This window comes from Anopheles moucheti, chromosome 3, assembly GCF_943734755.1.
Source record: "Anopheles moucheti chromosome 3, idAnoMoucSN_F20_07, whole genome shotgun sequence".
NCBI classification, from domain to species: Eukaryota; Metazoa; Arthropoda; class Insecta; order Diptera; family Culicidae; genus Anopheles; species Anopheles moucheti.
In genome coordinates, this window is record NC_069141.1 from 84,778,269 (window position 1) to 84,804,330 (window position 26,062).

The 26,062-nt window shown below is 43.5% G+C and overlaps 1 protein-coding gene across 1 annotated transcript; it reads left to right on the forward strand.

Annotated features, from left to right (window-relative positions):
* Positions 1–444: 444 nt before the first annotated feature.
* LOC128302152 (uncharacterized) lies at positions 445–19,513 on the forward strand. Its single transcript, XM_053038901.1, has 16 exons — positions 445–872; positions 5,745–5,875; positions 5,995–6,137; positions 7,320–7,659; positions 7,741–7,794; positions 9,615–9,896; positions 10,480–10,608; positions 11,364–11,437; positions 12,896–12,996; positions 14,339–14,587; positions 14,683–14,792; positions 15,099–15,319; positions 16,124–16,220; positions 16,480–16,625; positions 16,905–17,141; positions 18,665–19,513. Exons 1-16 carry the CDS (start codon positions 445–447, stop codon positions 18,833–18,835), a joined length of 2,913 nt encoding a protein of 970 aa, XP_052894861.1. The 3' UTR covers positions 18,836–19,513.
* The last annotated feature ends 6,549 nt before the right edge of the window (positions 19,514–26,062 follow it).

The window sequence follows — 26,062 nt, forward strand, 5'->3', positions numbered from 1 at the left end:
GAAAAGGGATAACTCATATGACTGTTGCATGAAACAAAAATGCTAAATACGCCGCAAGTTATGCAATAGGCATAGCATAGCCGTCCTTTGTGTTAGGCGACAGTATGTTTGGTCATGTGGACATTTTGTAAACTATATATTTCAAGCAACTGAATGGTGGCTGGTGATTCGTTTCAGTTGTTATTATGCACATTAGTATCTACGATCTTGGAAATATGCAATGTAACAAACATTATCAATGTATAACTTCTAACAAACTCTATTACCCGGTCTCCTTTGCATGCTTTGCTTGTATTCGCAGGAAATTGAAATGTCAATCGTGATAGTCTCCAGCGCACTCGCAACCATCATCATTTGCAACCTTTCGACGTGAAGCCTTTAGTTGGTGGGTTCCCTTTTTTAAAAACCTATCCCAGCTCCTGTCCGCTTTCCCCTCCAACCATGATGGAACGCACCGAGACGAGGGCATCGAAAATGAGTTCTCGCAAGTCATCGGCACCCAAAAGTGCTGACCTGTCACCGACACCATCGGTGGTAGTCCCGCCAGCATCCCGCCGATCGCACCGGAAACCATCGCGTAAGGACACAGTCGATGTGAAAACGGTGGAGCTCACACAAACAACGCTCAACCTGTGCCAGGTGTACGTACTGTTGGCGGTGCTACTGATCGGGATGTTCGTACTATCTGCAGCTCTGCTCGCGTACGTCGACCGACGGTTGCCACCGATGGATGCAGGACGTGCCGCACCGTCCCTGGAGGAAGAGGTTCAGCGCCAGGTCGAAACGATCCTGAGCAACTACTGGAAGAGTAACATCGATAAATTGAGCGCGGATCTGCTGGCGCACACGAGACGTATCGCGCCAGAACTTAGGTGAGATTCATCGTTTTTATCATTTCCCCCATATGTGTGCATGTGTGCAAGCTATTGGCGAATGGGTAAAGAGAAAACCAGACTCTTGCTTTGGAAGCATGGCACTATTGCACATCGAAGTCGAAGCGATATAACCTCAACCGTAGACCCGAGCAAAGCCGATTAAATGGTCCATTTAGTGGTGAAAAAAGCCCCGACCGTAGTGTTCTAACGCTAGGGCACAATTTTTGGCAACTACGCTCAGTCCAGCCACCGGTATTAGTTGCTCCAGCGGCATAGCCTTTCCCCCGTGGTGAAGCGAGTCCGTGATTTCGTAGTCGTTCGAAGTCCCGCTGGGCTTGGTTAGAGCACACGCTGCTTGCTCCAGGACATGCGATTATTCATAGGATATTTTGCCTCGCACATCCATTTTCCGCTCTCCCGGCTCACCGTGCTCTTCTATTTATTGGTAAAAAATAACCCCAATACCACTATTTACACAACGCCACTGGGTAATAAAAAGAATGCTTACAGTTCCGCTTATGGATGAACAAAAAAAAGAACGGATGGGTTTTAGTTAACAGGGCGGAGGAAAATAAGTAATGGAGAGGCTAAATGTGAAAGCGTAATCGCGTGCCAATGGAAACGATTCGATTTGAATCGGGGAGCTTTTGCAGGCGAATTTCTTTTTGCGGAAAAAACATCCACAGCAAGTAATATGTCGGACGTTTGCCAGTAATGTTCGACCGGCGTTGGCTCGGATGGCAAGATACTCGCACATAGCAAATACCACCATTTCAGGGGCAATAAAATCAGGTATTTTATTGGAAACCATTACAGCACTGCACCGGGAAAAAGAAAATATGGCGGTGTGCAAATTGTGCTGATGTTCTGAAACAAAGCACATTATTTAATGGATGGCGAAATATATTTAGTGATGGCATTTGTGGAGCGAAAGGGAAGCTTTTGCAGTAGTTATGTTGTTGAGCCTTAGAATGGAAATTGGAGGGCCTTGTGACATCAATTTTACATGCAGCGTATGATAGATTGAAAGCTTGAAAGGTAGCGGTAGGAAAAGGGTTTATTTGAAAATCACTGCTCCTAAAAGTATGCAATCATTGCACAAAACATTTCTTTTAACTTGTTAAAGCATCTTAACACACAGTAGGAAGTTAAAATCATTATTTAGTAGGCCTTGAAACCCCAGCATCATTTAAAACATATTGAATTTTAATGTATTATTGAAACATCTTTTAAACTTATATTGTCTCATAATCAAATTGTAAACCGACTAGTGAAATCGGAATATCACAATGGAATTATAATGTGAAAATCAATATCCTTGAGCACTCCAGGATCCAATTATCAGTAAGTGAAACTGGATCGGGTGTATCTTCTTCGTTCGGCAAACGTCAGCAGTAGCAGCAGCAGCAACAGCAGCAGCAGCAGCACCAATTGTTTGCCCAATGCAAGCTTATTCGCACAGCGTGAAGGAACCGAACCACTGCATCGGATGGCAAAGACTAACGACCGATACGGTTCGCTTTAAATTCCATCCGACGTGCCCTCGTGTAAGCTTACCGGGAACCGATAAAAGGAGGAAAAATAATCAATAAGCACTCGGGCATAATTTTATTGCCCAAGCAAATGGAATTGCAGTTTGATCCGTTTGTGGGGCGGATGGTGAAAGTGCACAGTTACCAGGTTACTGAAGTCAGATCGTGCGAATAAAGGGAAAGTCTTGCCAGTGCGCTGCCTGGCGTTGGCGCACTGTAGTTACGGCATACGGTAATGGCACTTTCGGACAGAACAAGAGATTAGTGGAATTATACTTTATGTGGCAGGTTCGATCGTTCTCGAATGGGAATCGGGTGCGATTCGGAGTGCTGATGGGTGAGGTGTGTGCGGTTGCAGGGATAACAGTGTGGACCGGGAGGTACCAACCGAGATTTAACCCGCTTCGTGAGAGATATAGGGTTTTTGGAGTTTATTTCGAACAAAGCCAAACATTTCTCGTACCGGATAATCTCGTACTGCAAAGGCAAAAGGCTTTCGGTCGGGTGGATTTACATGCATTGCTCGTGCAGTGCATGCGGGCGGCTTACATGCGCTTGTTGGCATGCGGTTAATGCTGCCCGTGTGTGCTTTGGTTTGATAAATGTCTAGACCTGGCGCGGCCAAGGAACAACACCTGGGCCCGCATTTGCTTCACGTAGTTGCTTAAGCTTTGCCGAAACTATGTAAGTTATGCCTTTCTTTAGAAAGGTGCCCTCAGAACGTATCAATGTCAAGTAACCAAGGAACCATATGAAACGGGTTACTTCCCGTTTCATCTAAACTATCAAACATCAAGGCAAACGGAAGAGTCAGGAAATGAAAACTTTACCTGTCCTATCTTATGCTGCCGTTTGTATTGTAGGATATAGTTGAAGTTATAGTGAAAGCACTTTTTGTGAAATAAGTCAAAACAATTCTAACCGAATTTCATCTTCCTTGACGCATTTTTTTCAGAAATAACTTCAAATGAGATACTTAGTGTATGAATTTTATACGAAATTGAGATCTTCATATAGTAGAAAATAAATAGATATGATAGGTATGATATGTAACAGGTTCTTAATTTTCACCCACTGTTAAATCAACATAGGATTATTAAAATATGTTTCATAATTTACTTGCAACAATTTTCCTTTAACTAATTAAAGAAGATCGTAGATATAGTAAAATAAATGTTGAAAATGTTATTCTGACTTTTCCAACACCCACTGTGCATCGCGCTGCATGTCTTGCTGCTTATTTTCATTGGCAAGGCCGGTTACATCCGATCTCGGTTGGCTTTGTTTAATAACCAACTGATGATGATGATGATGATGCCGGTGCTGATGATTAGGCTTCCGGCGTAAGGAACAGCTTGCGCTCTCGCCGGAAGCACGTGGGGGAGAAAAACTAACCCATCACACATGCAGTGCAAATCCAGCTGACAGCCACCACCACCCTGTTTGAGGTGTGCACGTACACGGCACCGACATATCCTGCCATGACACGTTTGTGACGTAAGGTAATAAGTTGCAGTGTAATGCAGTCGGGCGTACCGCAACAGCAGTCACGCTTCGTTTTATGAAACCAACATCAGGAAGCCATTTTAATTTATCACTTCAAATATTGTTACACGCGACGGGTACGCGGCGCAGGACGTTTAATTGAAGTGAAGGATGAAGGTTTGCAGCACGTGGCAAGATGTGCAACTTTCGATGTTTGCATAATGATTGGTGAGGAGCAAACTTGCCAAGCAGTTAAATGAGCCGGCTTGGCAAGTGGCGCATGCATGTTGTAATATTTGTGTTTCACCAGGGAGTTTACGTTTCATTACGGTGGCATGTTTTCTTAAAGCTGCAGGGTTTCGAATACCAGGCTGTCGATGACATGTTTTCTTTCTGCTTAATGAGAAGCGGCATCTTTTGTAACGTACGTATCGTTTTGCATTATTTTCGTGCTGAAAAGAAGTTATTTATTGGAATATTTTTAGCTCCCCGTGGAACGATGCCAAACTGCTTCGGATGTACCTTTAATGCTCGCTTCAAACCCCAATAACATTTTGGCATCTGACTAACCCCTTGAAAGATGAGTCAATAAAAGAAAGCAAAATTTACGACATTTCTGAAATGGTCTCCAATTTTCTTAAGCCATCCGGGGCTTCGCTGAGTTGCTTTCTGATGGGAAAAGATTAAACCCGGCTTGGGGAACTTGCAGCTAAAGCTAACGAAGCTGTTTTATTTTCATTCGTGATTTTTTTGCCCTCCCTAAGATTGTCTTCCTTTGATTTTCATTTTCCCGAGTCGTTGGAATGGGGTTGTTTTTTTTCTCTCTCTTTGGTTTCGCCCGTAAAATACTTTGCTCGTTGCAAGATTCTTTAACGATCAAGTTTTGCTTCTTAGGATGTATTTTTTGGGTGGAGCGATAAAAAAGTACGCGAGGTGTGTGTGGGGAACAGTAGGAGCCGAGCTGCCGAGTGAAGCGAAATGAAAGAGGAGCTATCAAAATCCTCATTTGATGCAGAACAATATATTTCATCGCCAGTGCAAGGTGTTGAGACGTAGACTAGGTGGTGATTAAAATTTTGATAGCTGCATTACGTCGCGACCGCACAGGGACCGCATAGCGCTCGGGCATTAAAAAAGAAGTTCGTTACGGCCGCATGTATAAATTATGAGTCTTCGCGTTTCGGGCGTGGAAGGAAACGTGATGGAAAATACAAGGACGAACATGAGCAGTGAGTAACTTTGGGGATTTATTCGCTGCTTTCGGCTATCCTACGTATATCGGTGGGATCGTGTCACAGGACAGATACCAAGTAAAAGCATTTTAAATTAGGATTTCTTGGAAGTGATCCGTTTACCATCGGTTACCATTAAGTATTTCGGAGTAAATATTATGTAGAAAATCGAGTATTTACCCTACTAAATTAATGTGCGTTAGTTAGCGTTGTATCGGATGTTGATTGGTGACATTTTAGAACGATCATACAGTATTGAACCATTTAGACGTATGCATTTAGTTTCATCTTAAATAAATCTTAATTAATCGAGCTTAAGGGTATGCACCGCAAGTGTTAGCCTGGAAGAAGGACTTTAAGACATTGTCGAACACTTTGGATGAAGCCTTGATTCGAACTTACTACTCATAACGCACTCAAATCGTGTTATGGCTTTGGCTTACTACAGGAGCGCTTTGCTCACTTGGTTGTGCCAATCATCGTCAGCCAATCATTTTCCATGATCCGGTTAATTAACGTCATCTCCACACATCAAAAGCACATTGCAACACACATTTCACCCTCACTAACAATAGCATTGCTGATCAATTAAAGCGTGTGTTACTACTCCATTCCAACAGCACTTCATTGCCTTACTTAGTAGCGAATCAGAGAGTACAAAACGAACGGAAGCTACCATACCGGGAAACGCCCGGCCGCCCGAAGCGCGATCTAAGCCTGTTCGACGATAATCTGGTCCCGGATCAGGAGGGTAAGAAAATGCCGCAAAACTTTTTCCAATCATCCCGTTTATCCCCGACAGGAAAATGAAAGTAATTAGGAGGAGAGAAAATAATTGTGTTTCTATTCCGTTGCATTCCTTTACCGCAGGCCCGAACGTGGAGTTCTTCAATCCGAAGCTGCGATCGGAGCTGGAGAAGAAGGATGCGGAGATTATAAAGAAGACGGGCCTGAAGGGTGCCGCACCTGGCGGTGATAGTTGGGTTTGGCTGACGAGCTACTCTCGCATTCCGGTAGGTGAAACTACGCCGATACGCCGCATACCATCCACTAAACGGATGAATGTGTGTTTTCATGAAGTAGAGCGGCAATCGAATCAAAAGCATTGACCTGAATGTGTAAATCGTTGCATTGAGATGGAATCAAATTCCTACACCGAGATGTTTGTCGGTTGGGATGTTTCGCCGGGAGGCCTCTGTAGGTATGCGGGGAAGAATGAGCACAGGTGATACAGCAATGTATGCCCGGAGCGATGTGGCAATAGGTGAAACCATTCCTCGAGGAGTGATATTTTTTGCCTTCCACTTATTCGATCATTCACCATCTCATATCCCACGAGATCACTTTAACAATCAGCACGGTGTTGGGTTGTGTAAAGCGCTTTTTGTCTCTCCTTCCCTGCCCATCTCTCTGTTCTCATTCTCTCTAGTTACGGTTGCTTTTATCACTGCACTACACTCCATCCACCTTCGAGCAATCGACGATGACGTCGGTTCCGTTTCCGGATTGATGTGATATTGCGATGCGAAAACGATACGACACTTTATTGCATTTTACTGCTTCCGGCTTCCGGGGGAATATGTGCGGATGAGTGATACGAGATTTGCCGGCAAACATGGATCGGATGGTTTGCATTGCAGAAGCTAAAAGGTTGATAGATGTATGGGCAAGGAAGGGTGAAAAAACGGGATATGCAATTCCCAATCGGTTGTCCGCGAGGGAAATGGATTTTTATGTCCGTAGCCGTAAAATTGTTATATGATCGAATTGTCCCCGCTGGTATATTGAACGTGAACGTGACCGGGAATAATGATGGTCAATTTTATACCCACGCGGAAAGGGTATGGCAAAGCGGGAGAAGGGATGTAATCAGGTTTTTTTTGCATCAAAGCATATTGACGATAGCAATATTGCGATAAGCTATATTGGGTGACGTAGTTGATATTAAATACTACAATTACTTTGTAAAGGCATTTTGGGAGCTTTTACACCGTTTAAAAACAGGCATTCATCATGAATTTATTCAAAGCGAATTTCAAATAGAACGCAAAAGGCGATAAGCTGTACAGGAAATTGCATATCTTTAGGCGCTATAAAATTGCATATCTTTAGGCGCATGGAAATGATTTATTTGCCGTGATTTTTCCCCTTCGTCCCAAAAATTAACAACTTCATCACATTTCCTTCCCTTCCAGTTCGACGCCATAACCGGCTTTTGCCGAGCGACGAAAGAGTACTGTCCACCTGGTCCACCCGGACTGCCCGGTATACCGGGACCGAAAGGTAATCGGGGCGATCCGGGACTTCCAGGTCCACCGGGTGTGGACGGACGCGAAGGCAAACCAGGCCCGCGTGGACCGAAAGGAGAGATCGGCTATCCGGGTAATCCGGGACTGGATGGGCGTGATGGTGTGCCGGGTGAACCGGGCCTGGACGGTGTTCCGGGCAGGGCCGGTGCGGATGGCATTCCGGGCAAGGATGGTAAAGATGGAATTCCAGGCATTGATGGACGTAACGGGATCGACGGCAAAGATGGTACGTACAGAGTGCAATTTCGGACTCACGCTATGGATCGCAACGCGTAACTTATCGCCGTGATTACTTGGCCATTTGCAGGATTAGCAGGACCGATAGGACCGCCGGGACCGCCAGGACTGCCCGGGCCGAGAGGTAAGTTGCCAAAGTGCAAGTAGATACAGGGAGGGATTTGTAATGTGAAGTATGCGAGGAGCCACAAGAACACATGCGATTTGCATGGTACGAGTACACGCGTGTTTGTGTTACGAGATAATAATTACCATCGCACGCCATTTCCCGTCATGATTTTGAAGCGTATCAAAGCTTTTAAGGATGCTTCTCTCGTTCTGCTGCCAGTTGCCAGTTGCTGGTAACATTTTAAGCGTAAGTTGGTGGCTCACGTTACGCGAGAAATTGGCTCCAAGTAGAAGCGCAACAGAGCGCAGGGTGCAAACACGTCATAAAATTAATTAATGCAGCTGTTTATCAAACATCTCCTCAAGTGAAGATGAAAACGAACCACGCTACGGAGATTACAGTGGAAAGCAATTTTCCGCTGCTCTTCAAGCTCTAAGCTGTTTGCAAAGCATGTAAGAGGGTTAAAACGTAGACTTACAAGAGCCATGGTGGGACACTGGCGCATGTACTACGACAGGTGGTTTTCTTGCAGTATTATTGGGTATGGTGTTTTTAGAAGCTTAGCAAACACTAATAACACTAAAATTATTATTTCTACTAAAGTAATAAAAGTTTCACAATTCCCTTTGCATTTGAAAATAACTAAAATAAGTGTATACATTCTACCAGATAGAAAACAGCTTTATGATCCGCTTTTAAACCCGCTTTTAAGGGTTTCCCTTTTACATACAAATTAACCCTAAACTCGCTTTGTTTGTGTTACTCCGGTGTAAAATATATTTCCAACCATTTCCCACTTGATCCCAAAGCATCGAACAGTCATTGATCTTGCTTCGTCGATGAAAGCAACGCACGCTGAGTTTGGAATTGATTAAATGTGTGCAATGCATCTTCAGCGCCCAGGCGAAGACGTATGCAACGAATACGTCGCGGGAGCAGGAGTACGTTTGCAGGCTCGTTGCATCTTGGGCACTCGTGGCGCTGTGTCGCTAAGATGGAGAAACTTGGGTGCGTCTTGGTCGAGAAATCGAGAACGCGAAATTGACTCCCCATCGGTTTGCCCCACCCCCGAAATTGGCGTCATTTCTCAGCGATGATTATGTTTTCACAGTACACGACCCCGAAGGGATCGGAAGGGACCGACCGTGAAGATGAATTGGTGTCCTTTCCGAGCAAAGGGTTCGCGCCGAATGCTTGTAAATGCGAATGCTGGTAGCGAGCAGAAGGTCGAGCTGGGGGTGGTGATGGTGTAAGAGAAAGAGTGCTTCCGTTCGATTTATCGTCTCGAAATGCAGATTGATTGATATTGGAACGGTTGTTAAATGGAGGAAGATTGCTAACGATGTCAATAAAGCATCGTAATAGTGTTTGGAAGAAAATTTGCGATTGCGACAGGGTAGTAGTTTGGGGTTTCTTTCGTCTTTTGATTGGTTTGAAATTAAAATTGGGAATTGTTTGCTGGGTTTGTTGCCCGGGATTTAAGCTCATTGCAAGAAAACATTTTCCCAACACACATACACACCCACTATGTGTTGTTGAAAACTCAGTTAAGCTGAAATTGGTACTGTAGGATGTGGATGTGTGCAAACCGCGTAGATTACATTCTCTTGTACACCACCACTCAGGTGATAGTGATTGCACGCGTAGAATTCTATTGAGAAGAAGTCCACGTAGCTTTACCTCCGGGAACTCCGGGCAGCGAGTAAACATCATTACGCGGGCCTTCCCGGTGTGTTGGGAAGAAATCAATCTTGCACAACGATCTCCTACTGGGAAGTTCGTGCTCATGCCCTGCTCATCTCTTTGTTCCTTTTTTTCCACTTCACCTCAATCAGGAATACACGGACCGAAGGGCAAACAGGGCCGCCCGGGAACGAACGGAACGCCCGGCACACCCGGCATCAACGCATGGAAGGTGAAGGTGAACGATACGTTCTCGAACGAGCTGCTCGTACCGCCGTCGATAGCCGGGGCCGGCACCGTGGAGGCACTGCGACCCATCATCGTCCACGAGGGTACACACCTGCGGCTACGATGTGCCGCCACCGGGACACCAAGACCGCACGTCGAATGGCGCCGTGCCGATGGCAAAACCATCTCCAACGGGGCCTGGGAAGGTAAGGAATGTTTTGGGAAGATACTTCCCGCTTTTTACTGTTTCTGCTCGGTGCCCGGTGCACACAGCGTCATTCACTTCCCGGAAATGGTTGTGGTGGAGTAGCACTTGACCGTCACTAGCTCACTAGCGCGTTTAGAAATCACGCTCGGACCAAACTGCTAAGAGTCGCAGAGAAATCTACTCTACGCTGGATACCACATCCGGTATATTGACTAGACGGACAATAGTGGAACCTAATAGCATTTACCCTTGCCAATAATGGGCCGTTGGTTGGAACAGCCGTCGTAAAACCCACGGTCACTATGCGCTGGGATCATGAAGGTGAAACTGTCGTTGTCGTTGCATGACGGAACGGTCAACTCGACAGGATGTAAAATTCTTCAACGAACTTCACCAAGGACAGCAAAAAACAAAAATCACTCGAACCACTCCGGTGTGATGCACCTTTCTAAACCACAACCGTACGTGCACGTGCATTCTCCCACAACCAGCCAGGAACCAAACGCTCACAGAGTGACCATCTTAGGAGAAGCCATTTTACTGACATGTGTATGTATGTGTGTATCCTTTTCCTTCCGCAGCAACATCGATGGCAGGACACACGCTCAACATCACCAAAATCAATCGCGTGCACATGGGCGCGTACCAATGCCTGGCGGACAATGGTATCTCACCACCGGCGAACCAGACGTTCAACATCGAAGTGCATTGTAAGTTCCAAGAGTTTCCCATTTCCCGCACGCGGGGCACATCTCGACCCGGGTTCACAATACTAAATTGTCCTGCACAAGCGGAAGAAAAGCGTTTTCCCACCCTTTCTCGGGTGCCTTTCGGAACGGGGGAGCGGTCGAAGTACACTTAAGAGTGGCTGTGCATCGTAGCGATCGCAAAGTGGAAGTGAAATTGTTTGCTCTTGCAAACGGAAGCACCATCGAAGTTGGTAGTTTTCGGTTCGGTTCGGTTTGGCGTAGTATCACATGGCAACACATGTGCCCACGGTGCCAATTGCTGTCGATAAAACAATAGTATCGCTGTAATCTGGTCATTGTTGAGATTAGGTACCTAAGCTTGGGATTGCAAAGTTTCTGTAACGGTTTGCGAAGGCTTGAGAGGATAACCGTATTCACGGTGGTTTCCATGGCAATTGATGGTTAAATTGATTCAATCTCCAAATAATGACAGTTGTAAATAATTCACTTATGTCCGACGTTTTGGGAGTATATCGATTGTATTTTAACTTTGGTTGCACTACTTTTATTGGGTTTTCTAACTAGCCTTCTCCTGGCACAATTAGTTGTAAAATACGCATTCCAAGTACCGCAAAAACCGTCCCACAGAAAAATGGCACTCAATTTCCACTGTATATTGATCGATCCACAGTATTCCGTTGTTGTTCAGGCTTATTGAGCAATATATAAATTGCGTATGTTTTATTGCTCTTTCCCTTCTGTTCCATTTCCCACAGTTCCACCACTAATACGCGTGAGAAATCAAATGGCGTACGCGGTTAACGGCTCCACGGTAACGTTTGTCTGTGAGGTAAGTTGTTGGAATTCCTATGGCTCTACTCCATATCCTAGCGTTTCGATTTGTGTGGGTTCCGATTTAATGGTCCATTTTGAGTGGTATAAAGTGAGCGTCAACGTACGTTTCATCAGTTTGATTGATTCCAAGTAGTGACACGACACGTGAAATCGTTTAACATACGCAGAAGGAAACCATTCCATCGCCCGTACGGAACGGAATAAAATAAATCTCCGCTAGAAAACTGTTTCCCCGCACATCATCATACAGTTGAAGAGCCGGCCATAACTTGAGTAGCTAAAATTACGGAACATAAATTCCTGTTGCTGGGTGTGATTTTTTTTTGTCGCTCCTCTGCCACCGCAAACCGCTTGCTCACGCCATTATTGTGTAAACGGTTATGGGCGTTCCAGTAGCAGATTTCAGTCTGGTTTCTGCTTTATTAAATGGTATGGCTTAGAGAGCAGATTTTTGCAGCCATTTTTAGGCATACCGCAAATTGATTTACCATCATAAATCTTATTAAAGCTTTTCACCCATCGAGCGCTATTGCTACTGCAAAAAAAAACCCGGCACGTATGCGGGTTGTTCCTGATTGTCATTTTTTTTCCTTGCGATTCGTGTCTGCGCTAGACTCGATCTCAAATCGAGCCCAATCTAACTGTGCAACCTCACCGCAACATCATTCCACCACACGGCACAGTATGGTACGTGCAATGAACTCATAAATCTAAATTGAATCTTCACCACCACGGGATAAATACGACGGGGGCATCTAAAGTAAAGAAGAGGGGAAAAAATATAAAGCAGCAGGTGGTTAAATCAAGCAGTTCCATTTTCGCTTGGCTGGACAGTAAAGCTTGGTCGAGTGGGCGATTCGGTGATGATGCGTACGAGTTTCGGTGTGTGCAAAAAAGAGGAAAAACGATCGACAAAGTTACATCGGATGTGGTCGTTGGCGCAAAGACGAATTTCGCATTAAATTTTTTTTAATTTGAAGAGACAGTATCTTCCAAGATTAAAGAGCACTAAAATGTTGGAGGTACGGATACAACGAGCGCTTGTAATTTTGTGCACCTTCTTCATGATAAGTTCCGTCCTTAAAGAAGTTTTCAAATAAATAAACAATTTCATACTGCACTGCACGAAAAATGGGAGACAACCAAAAATACACCTGAAAAGAACATAAAAAATATAACACAATAAAGTTATTAACAATAGTTTGGTAGCAAAGGAACAAGCAAACGCAAATACCCAGGCGTAGATGATTTCAAACAATATATATTATCGATTCTGCTGTTTCGGCTTCAACATGTTATTATTATTCATTTACACCATTATCAGTTCGTTATGTTGTCTCCGGACAGCGGAGAATGTGTATCCGCACCGGTGCATAACAATCATGGCCCGGTATGTCCATCCGCCGTGCTATTAACATTCCAACCATCGCTATCGTTGCTCTTGTAATTACAGATCGAGGCGTTCCCCGAGGCGCTGAAGTACTGGGAACGGTTCCCGGGAGGACGGCTGCTCGAACCGGGTGATAAATTCCAGATGGAAACCCATTACGATGGGTAAGTACGGTGGGAGGAAGTGTAGGCAGCCCATGGGTTTGTATGTGTCCGTGTACGTGAGCTCATGTGGGACACGAGAATGTATTTCCGGACGCTATATCCGATCGATATGAGCAATGTATCTCTTCAGTGCAAAAAGACAGAAAAAACAAAAATGTCTGTATATTACCACACCATACTGTTTGAGGTTTTACTTAACGACTTCATGACTCGGTCCACGCGGAAAAGAAACAGAAACAAAAGTTATCACCAACAACCACTACACCGGAATGTAGGAATTTAAAACGGAAGGATTTTTTTTATTGTTTTAATAGGAGCCTTGTAGGAATTTCAAATGGGATATTTCTTTTTGCATTGTACTACATGTTACATGCATACAGCAGTTCAACCAACAATCCGTGGCGCCCTTTGCAAGAGCGAGACAGTGATACGGAAAATGAAAAACACACAATTTTTAGCGAAAAAACAACTTTACCTTACTGTTTCATTGGACAACCAGTGACAGACAGTTCGGGAAACGACCGGAAGTGAAACTGGTTTCCTTTCTTCTGAGATGAGTTTTAATTTCTCGCCTTTTTTTCTCCTTTTACGCGGCGGTACCCTTTGGCTAGGGAGTTGGGAGTTTTCTCTTTGTTTCCATCCTGCTGTAATTCTTGGCTTTGTGCCTTATTCGAGCGGTAAGGTTAGTAGTTTTTGCACGTGAAATAACATTCCAACCAATCAAGGCATGTAATTTTCTGTGGATGAAAGTTATGCAAGTGAAACGAACTTGTGGAGAGTGTGGAAAAAAGAAAACTCCACTGACAAACAACGACCGCCCCGAGCAGTTTGGTGTGTGTTTGCACAAATTAATTACGATTTTTACGGAGAAATTTCTTTTAACAACATTACGCTCAGCAACGATAAGAAGCCGATGGTGCTGGTTCGACTTTTGCACGTCTGCAGTTGGAAATTGTCGCTAATGGGAGTCAATTTTCGATCACATTTATTTGAAGGCTCTCATATGTTAAAAAAGGGAGTTTTGTACATATTTCGCATTAACTCTCAAAACTGTACTTCTGCTTGAACAGTTGTTAGTTATCAAAAACTGTGTGATGTGTGTGCATGTGGACAACATGATGCAAAAGCAGGAATGCGCAACATGAACCCTAAATTAGTTAAACGTAACCTGAAAATGTTAATTTGATTCCGCGGGCAACGCAATTGGTCGCGGTTTGTTGAGCGCGACCCGGAAGTGCAGTTGTCATCATGTAGCATACTTGTACAAAGTGCCCTAACAAGCAGCCTGCTTCACCTAACGCAACTCAAACATTCAAAAAATCGCTCTCCTATCGCCACGTAGCTACAAATCGGTTATGCGGTTGAACATCACCAACATCCGGTCATCCGATTTCGGGGAGTATCATTGCGTGGCCAAGAACGAGCTCGGCATGACGGAGGCGGAATTTCATCTGATGGAACATTCGCCGTTCATCATCCGGCCACCGGGTTCAACCGACATCAACGTGTACGGCACGAAACCGCCGGAAAAGGAATCGTACGAGGACATCTGTGGCCCACCGACCACCTGCCCCGAGTGTCCGGATCCGAGGTGAGCCAGCGCTTGCAAGCTGTTTGCAATCGCAACTGCAACCAACACGCAATGGTTTCCCAATGGTTGTCTGACTGTGGCCTATCTTTACGCAGGGACTTCAAGTGCAAGGACACAATCGTATCGCTGTACGACTTGGTGGGCAATCTCGAAATCAAACCCATCGGAAATGTCAGCTTCACGGGTTTGCCAAACCGGACGACGGGTGAGTTGATTGGCTGATCAATTATTTTCCCCGATGGGGTTTGTAAATGGGTTGGTGTAGAAGTAATATGAGTAATAAGTATCTGCACTGTGGCACCACACTGAACCAGGGACTTTCTTTCATGCGAAAGCCCTTAGCTACACCAGATCAGAAGCGCAGTTATTATGAATTCCCAAGAAAACCAAAGAACCACACAGTACACTCCGATTACAAATCATACCGTAGATAGCTAATTAGCAGCAAATTAGCACCGGTTCGGTAACACCGTAAATCCGATATCTCACTGATGCGTTTTGCACGTTACAGACTGTGTACTGTACGCGGTGGGTAAACCGGTGTACCACAAGTACACCGAGCAGCTGTACGGCGCATGGTTGAAGGACCCGGCCGCACGTAACGATGCGATGGAGAAGAAGGTGTGGGCCACCAGGGAAAATGACACCAACCGGTTGTTCGAGTTCGCCAACAAAACCACGTACCGGAACAACGTGGCCACCAAGACGTACCGGTTGGAGCGTCCCTTCCGGGTAAGTAACTATGGCAGCTGGAACTCTTACGCTCGTAATACATCCGTACGTCATGATAAGGGAATGACAAGTGAAACAGCTATTGAGGATCCAATTTGTAGTTGGACATCCCGGGCTAATTGGATGAATCTGGAGTGCGTTTCAACAAAAACGTACTTGAAGTTCACAGTTTGATGTTTATGACTGGCTATATTAAATAAAACAGCCTAAAGGTTTGCAATATGTTAACGTCATGTTCTTACTAATCACTGATGTATGAGCGTTATTCTATATCGATCGATCGAACTAAATATATATATCGAAAAGCACCATCGCCATCAATCTAGAGAATCTGGATGTATCATCCCCGAGCTACGTTGGAAAGCTTTATCCTCTGTATCTAAAAGGTTTCAAGCTTTTTGTTAGTTATAAGGAGCTTTATTAAAGAACCTTGCTAGATAAACACTACGTAGAAGGCGATCAATGAGGCTTTGCAATTACACCTTCTATGGAAAACCTCAACATGTCTATTACCAGTGATATCAAGAACCAATGATGTGTATGTCGTTGGTGTTCAAATCAATTTAGACTAATGAATTCCGATAGTTTCCTTACCTGAGTAAAAGACGAGTGTTCCTTATGGTACGATGAAGTTACCTACAGTACCTTGCCGGTAGTAAAGTTTCTTAATTGAGAGATTTGAAAGCATTCTATTGCTTTAAGCTCCTTACATCTCATATCAGGATTATATCTTCAGGTTACTTGTCAACCTAAAAAATACGATTAATTTAATTATTTAATTGTTGAAATTAAACCTATTCACAGGGCAATGCACACGTGGTTTACAATGGTTCATTCTACTACAACGAGCGTAATTCACCGCGCATCATCAAGTACGATCTGAATGTGGAACGGCAGACCGGTAAGTTAGTAGGAACATCGAGCAACACGTAAAATGGTGCATAATCTGTAAATTGAACGCGACACAAAACTACTCTCAGCTATCCGCTGTCAATGTGGCTTGTTTTAAGAGCTACAACTATTGTACATGGGTTTTTTATTTTGAAACATATTTTAATCCACCTTACGGCGAAACATTGTGCGCCTGGGTTGCGCATTGAATAAAGGTAATGAAGTAAATGTAGCTCTTGTGACATGAACATTCCCATTTCCCATTCCAGCAATGAACGAGCTGGAAGGCGTTACGACGAACGGTTCCAATTATCTCTACACCACCGAAATTAATTACATGGACTTTAACGTGGACGATAATGGGCTGTGGGTCATTTACGGGACGCCAGATTCGAACAACACAATGGTTGTCAAGGTAAAGAGTAAGATTAATCATTTTCCTGTTGCCTTTAGTTACTTTTCGTCGCGTCGCGAGGCTTTTGTCTTGGTTCTGAAACATTCCATTTTGCCTCACGGGAGTACTGTGGAGAGAGGCGTATCGAGTGACAGCTGGAAATGCATCGAAATGGAATGTTACAAACGCTGACGCGCATTTTCCTTTTCGCAGTAATTCCCCACCGTGCAATTTGTAGCGAAATTATACCTTTTTCTATTCTTTTCACCGTTTCGGTGTATTTTTTTTTGGCAATTGTAGCTCAACGAGAACAACCTCACGGTACAGTACGGGTGGAACATTAGTGTAAATCATCACAAGGTGGGCGAAATGTTCATCGTTTGTGGTGTTCTGTACGCGATCGATTCCGTCACCGAGCGGAACACCAAGATACGGCTCGCCCTCGATCTGTACCACAGCAAGCTGCTGGACGTAAGCCTAGCCTTCACGAACCCGTTCCGCAAGACCACCACCGTGGGGTACAATTTCAAAAACAAGGTAAGCTTTTGGTGATGGTGTGTGTGTGTGTGTTTTGGGAATTTCTTTCCAATCCCAAGTACGACATTAGCAGCCATCCACCAGTGGGAATAGCCTGTTAATTCGAAAAGTGAGATACCAGAGAGACAGAGACGGACAATAACATGGATGCTTTGGAATTGGAGCATAAAAAGTAGGGGTAGTAAACCATCACAGTGCACAGTGATCTTGTCCTTCCTGGAGCAACTGTGTTTCCATCCTCGCCTCATCCACTATTCTGCGTTCCACTACGACAAGGATCTATAATTAATGAGACAATCAGTTACACAGGCTCCGAATGGGGAGATGTATTTTTGTTGCTGTTTTTGCATTCCTTCTTCCGGGTAATTCTCCCCCAGCGCAAAGAACTAGTTTGCTGCCGTTGTTTGATGTTGTGGAATTACTTACTCGAAATTGGACTCCCTCCCGTCGGGAAGGAGGAGGAAACTTTTGCTTCGGACTCGGTTCGGCGCCCTCTGCGTAACTACAAGTAATGACGATACCATTTAGTTAAAAGAGAACAAATGATCTCAAATTTGATGCACTATATCTTACCTCCCCTGCTCGAAAAAGTATGCAACGCTCTTGGGAACTCTGCACCGTTTGTGTCTGGGATGTGGAACAGCACTGGACACAAGCACATCGGTGACACAAGGCTATGGCGAGTCAGTGCTTACTTTGATTTAGTGTTACTGCAAATGGTACGCTTCGGCTGCACGGAGTCCCACTGTCCATGGAGCCGCTTCCAGTAAATGGTTTTGATGTATTGCATTACTTATTTGCATACCAATTGTTTGTGGGTTTTGAGGATTGGGAATGGCATCAAATGTAGATCTACTTTCATCTAATGTGCAAATCGTTTTTTCCCCTTAAATAATTTCGGAATTTTCGCTTCCATTTTGTTGGGATGCTCCAAATGATAAGTGCGCCACTTTTGCTCTAGTTCCAACATCAGTTCCTCGTTCCTTCTATCCGAGATGGTGGAGTGGAGCGCGGAGGAAGGGGAGAGATTGGTGGACGCACGCCCTCCGAGAAGCACCAGTATTCTCCAGAGGAAATTAATTTCCTTAGATCAACAACTTTTCTTTGCATTTCTCTATGGGAAATCAAATTAAATTGGTACGCTTTATGTTTGCCGCCCCGTTCATGTATGTTGTGGTTGTGTGGGGGAGATACAGTACTGAAGTAGGGTCAGAATTGGAAGCGTCAAAGGTTCGCCGATGGCCCGGTTTTCCCGAGCTGCGCAACGAAAGTAGCCTAATCAAATATTGAACTTCGAACACAGTGGAACTTTTTGGGCAAAGGGAAATAAGAATTCCTCCCACACTCGTCCATGTGTGTGTGTTGCGCTCTTAGAATATCTGGAACACAGCATCAAAGGCATACGGGGTGCGGTACAGATGGTTGAGAGTTTACCGCTAACGAGTGACTTCTTCTGATACATCCGTGCTTATCGTGTTTTCCGTTTCGGTTTTTTTTCCTTCTTCACCTTGCCTCCGCAACAGGAACTGTACACATGGGACCGGGGCAATCAGTTGACCTATCCGATACGGTACCACGAGATAGGCTACAATACGACCGCCACCGAGAAAGCGGACGACGGTTTGAATCCACAGATGCAGACCGGATACGACATTTACAACGATCACGACGCTGAAGCGGAGGAAGTACCCTAGGCTGGTGCTGTATACAAGGCAACGGATGTCTGGGAAGCAGCAGAAGAACGACACACCATGACAGGTCACTTCACTTCCGCTTAAATGCCACGGTGCCATCTTTTCGTACCGCTGGGCTTCTTTCGAACCGCTGTTTTACCGTATTTATCCTTTCTGCTGTGTCTTATTTATGTCCTTCCGTGAGAGCGACTGTGAGAGAGTAAAAAAGACGTTCTTGTTTAATTTCACTTTGTAGCACATATGTAAATTCTTTGCGGATGGTATCAAGCGAAGGTGACTAACTTTTTTGACCGGAACAATATTTATGACTGGTCGAGATCGATCGCGACGAAAGAGCAACGGGGAGATTTATTCTCCTCGCAAGCGCCGTGTTTACAAAGTCAGTAAGTGAGACAAAGGGGGGTGAAAAACGAGTAGAAATTGACAAACCATATTTTGGAATGTACGTATACAAACACACATACAATTAGAAAGTAAGAAAAGAAAAATGAAACAAAAACGAAAAAAAAACAACATAAAGACAAACCATTCCAGCAAAAAAGAGGAAAAACCAGAAGTGAAAGAGAATTAGGACTTGAAGTTTTCTAACACACACAACACACGAAGAACGACATCATACAAACAAGTGAACAAAGATGTAAAAATAAAATAAATAAATCTAAAACCAAACACACGCAAACAGAGGTTCACATAATTTGTAAACGAAGCGAAACAATTTCATTATGAGAAAGAACCATTTTGCCCTGTCTTTATACTGACGATGTTCTGAGGACTGTCGTAGATAGTAGTGCCGTTTTCAATACCGAAAGCTCCCTTGTCTGTGGTTTTTTCTCTGACTCGTGGTTGACTTTCACGAGTGGTTTTTTGGGTTTTTGGCATGGTGAAAGCTATCGTACCCTCGCCTAACGCCATCGTAGTGGGTGATGATATGCAGCGGTTTGACCTCTGAACCCGTACCCGTATCCTGTCATGTTCGGTCGGACGTTTTTCCTTTCACTCTGATGATGGAACAAACCGGTCATTAATAACTCACATCCGGTAGGAAAGGTGGCAGTCTGCGCTGCGTGTGTGGGGTCATCGTTTTTGGGAGCAATCGGGTCGTTGGACTACGCAGGACAGTTGTGTGGGGATGCGATATGGAATCCTGAGAATGTTTAATTAAATTCAATAATAACTCCACCGTGTGAAAGCTGCCAACATGCGGGATGAAACATTTCTCGTTAGAGAGATTAGAACGCATTGCCTTCATTGTGCAACCGTAGATTAATTGCTCATTTTGGGAAGAAATCTCAAAACCAGTTCAGATTTGCGTTGATTTATTAAAATCTCGCCATCGTAGCATCGTTCCATTGATCGAATCAAATGTAGAACATTCACTTACCACTACGTGGAAGAAGAAAATCTTGATGGCTCACCACTAGTGCGGCCAGTTGCGTTTGAGGCAATTATGTTTGTAATTAATTTTTGAACCAATCAATTTCACTTCATTATCAATGTGTTTGTGTTTCCATTGGAAGTGATGCCGTGTGTTTCAGATGGAAACCCATAATGAGTTTTTAAACCCCATTCCTCAGCGATCACCAACGTTGGCTGTTGATGCGATGAGGAGCCCTCGGTCCAAGGGCTGATCGCTTGATTTGCTTTTAGTTGAGTTGAAGTTTCATCGTGGCCATTGTTGTTAACTTTAACACTCCGTGATGGACGCTGTTGACTTAACGCCTAGGATTTATGCAATCTGTTCCGGTGCCCGGTATTTGGTGAAAGGATACGAAAGATTAATTGATGAGCCTGATACTTGATGCCCGTGCTGGGAGTGCGAAAAGTACGACTCTTGAGTCGAGCGCATCTTGAAATTCGCTCGTTTGGCTACTGGCACTGGCAACGGTGCCTGAGCATGATGGGCCTGCGGACGTTTACTGATGAATTTTCGGAACAGCAACAGTGGAGAGCTCTTATTGACAGATTGATAAATGACCTTCCCCCTGGTTTGCTCTTCGGCAGGGTTTGGGGAGCTGTCGGTAAAGTCGATAGACGGAAGGAGGGCTTTAATAGCTTAAATATTTGCCAGCACTTTGAGTAATTCGTCTACTATTACAAAGGATATCTTAAGAAGCCCCATTCAAGAAAATCCAAAGCAGTCCGATAGTTCAACACCTTTTAGATGATTTGCTTGTGTAAGAAACCTCCCAAAATGTATTGCTTTTATCATCATATATTTTTTCGTACTTCAATCCATCTCACTTGTGTGTAGCAATGACAGTAACAGATGTCATTTTTATTGCCTTCGCCATGCATCGAGCATCGTTAAATGTGAAATGTCATGTGACATCGGGGCAGTGCAAGTCGCAGTGCACTCGGTGTGCAAAGGAAGCAAAGAAAATGTCAGCAATATAGCAACTATTGTGTAGGACACAAATTTCATATACTAAGTTTATCCCTTTCGGACACAAACGACACACAGCATCATGATAAATTGTGCCTTTTAAAGTGGGCTACGTCTAAGTAGCGCTTGCGAACGAACTTCCCTTCTTCAGCTAAGTGTGTGAGCATTTCTTTCTTATCCTGGGGACTAACTTTTCTTTGCGCTTGATCGTGTTGGGAAAGTCATTCGTGCATTATATGGTTTTTCACATTTCCTTCCCAGAGCCGCCCGAAATGCTTACTAGAACACAACATTACTTACCATCATCATCATCATCATCACCATCAGCTTAGCAAAAACGGAAGGGAGCAACAATCACTGGACGGATAAAGCAGGATTTCTTGTAAGGACCTCATCTCGCTTGGTGTGCATCATTGTGTTTATTCTTTCCTATTTCGCTAACATAATTGTGTTTCAGCGTTTGCTCATGAGAATGGCACAGGCTGGTCCAAACTTACCGGATGTGGTTTACATCGTGCTGTTGGTCTGAGTTATTTTTCATTGGCTTTGGCCGGAAACAGAAACCTTCAAATCGCATCTTTGTTATATGTTTTTTTGGTACTACCAGTGGGACCAAACGGAAAAATCCGACCACTATCAGTGTGCACTTTCAAATGAAATTGTTGTAACATGTGTTCTGTGCGAGAGTTCAACTTGCTGCTTCATCTTGGCCGTAAGATGAACAAGAAACAAATGATTGTTAAAATCACGTTGGAAGTAAAAGGGACGATTGGTGGTTTAGATGGGTGAAGAAAATAAACCATTTTGTGTGGTGAAGGAAAACCGAGCGCTTCACTTCTTTAAGCTGTATACTTGTTGTTCATTTTCAGTAATTGTACTCAACTTCCATTATCGTTATGTGTCCTTTACAGACTTCTATCATACTTCCTGATGTAGAAACACACTGAACGAACTCTATCTAAATGAAGCACGATGAACGGGTAAGATATTTTCAAATGAATCGATAATGTTTTATAATCTGTTCAACTTTCAACGACTGCGGCTTACTGCTGAGCCATCTTGTAAAAACAGTCCGATCAGTCTGTTCGTTTCCTCAGTACGGCTTAAATTCTGTCAAGGGTCTTGTTATTGCAAACTTCATCAAAATCCTAACTCAATTCCGAAACCCCCTTACATCATAGATTATGCAATCGATTTGGACTAAGAAATGCCATGAATATTCAAAACCCGAAGCAATTTCGTATTCTTGACCAGCTTGTGGCACCAAAACGCAGCCACCCAGAGGTGTGGAATGAAATCCGACACTGGAAGTCTTTCGACTTTGGGAACCATCCAACAAACGCTGTATCGTGCTGATAAAAGGGTGTGCTTGTTGACATTCAGCCCCTGGGGTCCGTGGTCACTCCATTCACCTTTCTTGCCAAGAATAAACTCCATGACTCGCTGCTTATTAACAGCACAGCTAATAGATACAGTCCATTTTGTTTGAGTTAGCTATTCTTTTCGTGTTCGTGACGACCGTGTGTATGTGTGAGTGTGTACAGTTTTCCAATAAAAGGTTGAGAGTGTGAACATGGGCCTGTTGGCAAGCGATACGATACGAATTCAATGGTGATTAGTGAACGATAATTAGAACAAAACAGAACGTATACGGACACGGATCATTAATCCTGTGCCTATTTGTACAGAAATCACGTACCATAATTAGCTATGCCTACTATGTGTGGATCTCGAGAATTACAAGGAAATGTATACCATACATTCCTACTTATTAAAGCATTCGACGACGAGTTGTATACTGTGGGGAAGCATAGCATGAATCGATCACTTCAAAACAATGTTTCGCAATGCTGAATGTAGCAGTTTTACGTGCAGAAAAATGTAACATGTAGTCAGAACGTGATTTTTTCTTCGTTCTAGATTTTTTTAACAAATATAAAAGCGTCACCCAATAGAAAGTTGAAGAATCAACGATACGCAGAAAGGAAAATAAAATACTTTTAACGAACTCTTCAACTTTTGTTAACTACCGTGACGAGTTTGTTTCAATTGAAACGGCGGGAACAATGTGGGAAAAGTAGATTGTTGAAAATGCCTCATTTTAAATTGAACTTGTTCTAGAACTAGAGATGAAATTGCTTCACTGCGCTGTTTTCCCAATTAATAATCTTTATCGCATCAATTTTATTACTCTCACGACACTGATAGAACCTAAGCAAAAGCAGTAAGGAACCTAGAAATTTAGACATAATTAATACTTGCTTCAATTCACAGTTTTTTTTCTGAAAATACTTCGCAGGAAATCCCTTTTCATAGTTGCACCTGCACTGACGGTAGTTTTATACAGCTCACACTGAATCTAGATTGATTTTTGTGGGTTCAAGCTGATTTGGTGATGTATAACTTTTCCAAACACCCCTTTAGCTCTTCTACCTCAGGTTGCCCTGCACCACTCTAACCTGCATAAGTTTAACGAACGTTTTCGAATGTTAAGCTGCCACAGCGAGAAGCAGTATTGTTTGGATGCTTCAAAGCGGTCCACTTTCGCTGGGTTCAGTTGAGTGTTACCAGCGGCTCATTGTTCTCCTTTCGCACAATGGCAAAATGCACAGTACCGTGTATTTCCAATTCATCGAACCGGCTCATAAGCCGATGCGGCTAGACCACGTTTGCAAATAATCCACCGTTGATTGGCAATTTAAAGTTTAAAGTATTGCTGGTGTTGTGCGTGGTTTGGAAAGGCCAAATTGGGATTGCCTGGTTTCCGGCAGCGGTGGCTTGATGGGTATTGGAGTAATCGAAAATGACCGCTGGTGAGTGGTCTGGTCATAGTGATGTAGTGGTATTGGAAGGATTATGCAAGTTGTGTGGTATATCCTTGATGACAGGGTCAGAACGGGTCGTATTAATTTGTACATTCAAAATACACTTAGGCGCTCATTTTATTAATCAATAGCGCGAGTAAATATGTTTATGTTTTTATACACAAAATTAAATGCTGTTAAAAGATTTCAATGAAAAACAAAAAGCCCTGTAATCACTTATTATGGACTGTTTTTAGCACAGCATAATTAGCATGTAGAAGCCTTCGGGACACCCGCCTGTTTTTATTGACACTATACCACGATGAAAGTTTGCTTATGAATTATGAGTTCAATCGATGTGCGGCTGACAGTTATTCATAAATCATGCTCAAATGTCTTTTTAATTTTTATCACCACTATCTCCCTGACGGTACGACTATGCAGCAAAAAAAAAGCAAACAAACAAAATGCCCAACCGCTTTAGAAGACACACTTGCCCGTTTCTCATCCGCATCAGGTAATTTATAGAGTGAGAAACAAGTCATAATTAATGCACGGCAGAAACTTTACCTTAATTGAGAGTGCAAAAATGAAATCGGTAGACAAAGCCGAGGTTCAAGAGCAAAGTTTGTGCGAGGTGAAGTAACGCGTCGGTGACGGTTGGCATTGGGATGGTTAAAGTACACGGAACCAGTCCAACGACGACGACGAAAGAAAAGTTCCCTGCACGGCAATGTAGACACCTTTTTTCGTCTGACGTGAAGATGAATTTTAGAGCATTAATATATTTTTTCCATTCTCCCTGTTCTTCCCGGACTGGGAAATGAAAATAAAGTCACTAGCATGATAACGACTTTACAGCCATCGCGGGATGCTTCGTGGTTGGAAGAGAGGAGGTAGCGAACATCGTCTAAAAAGATGAAATATTGCTGACATTCATTACTTGGTTGTTGAATGTTACGCGCTGTTAGTGCTATCACCACGAAATAGGCAATGAAACAAGTTTAATTAATAAGTTAAACAATCAATATACGCCGCAGAAACATTTTGGACGCTTTGCCAAACTTGCTTGGTAACGTTTATCATTCTGTATCTATAGCGCAATAAAATTGTTTCACATTACTTCTGCCTGAAGCGACTCTTTCCGCTTCATTGTCATCAAATACATTTGCCCGCTAGTATGTCTAGAGAAGCATTACTAAAATTATGATGTTCCTTGCAATAGTAACCTCACATAACCTCACATACATAACCTCACACAACCAAATGCTCGTAGTGCTGCTCTACGACCCATTGCCATAGAGACGACCCACGGCCATCATTTATGCCGGATGCATTATGAATCATTTTTAGGTATGATGATAACGATTTCGACGCTGTCTTCCAGTCGATGTAACATCAAAGCAATCGTACAACAAGCACACTCGAAGAGACAGAGCCCTTGCCCACGGGTACAGTAAGTGTTACGACGCTACGATAAAGCATTGGCGAAGGTTAAGGTTGTTATTTTTTAGGAGCACGGATGAAACGACTGAGAAATGAAAACATCAACCACTTAAGTAAATAGGTTTCAGCATTTTAGAAATTCATCAAAACATGCCGACAGCAATACGCTTATGTCAATGGTTCCAAGGCTTGGAAACCAAAACGGATGATCATGATCGCGTTATGAGACAATGACGGTGATACCATGCCAAAATTGTATCATATCGTTTCACTTGGTAACATTTTCAAACAAAATATTGTCGTACATTTCATACAAAACGATTGGATTTTGAATTTTGAAGGCTAGTAACAATATAACAAAAGTACTTCTGCTTGACACTGGAATGGTTGGTAAGATTTTCATAATTTTAATAAAGGACACTTAGCAAGTTCATGAAATATCTCAAAATGAAAGTGTCAAAATCAATGTTATAAGTGTGAAGTCCTCTACATATCTATTCAACAACCAGCACAGCTTGGGAGAACATCGATCCAGGCTTATTTGCAGCATGGACATTATCCTGATCAGTAAAGATCGGACATTTTAGGTCTATG

Excerpts from the sequence above, each read along its gene's own strand:
- LOC128302152 (XM_053038901.1), top strand. The coding sequence starts at position 445 with ATGGAACGCACCGAGACGAGGGCATCGAAAATGAGTTCTCGCAAGTCA. Across the intron at positions 873-5,744 it reads CGTATCGCGCCAGAACTTAG|CACTTCATTGCCTTACTTAG; the intron begins GTGAGATTCATC and ends CCATTCCAACAG. Across the intron at positions 14,588-14,682 it reads CCCGAGTGTCCGGATCCGAG|GGACTTCAAGTGCAAGGACA; the intron begins GTGAGCCAGCGC and ends ATCTTTACGCAG.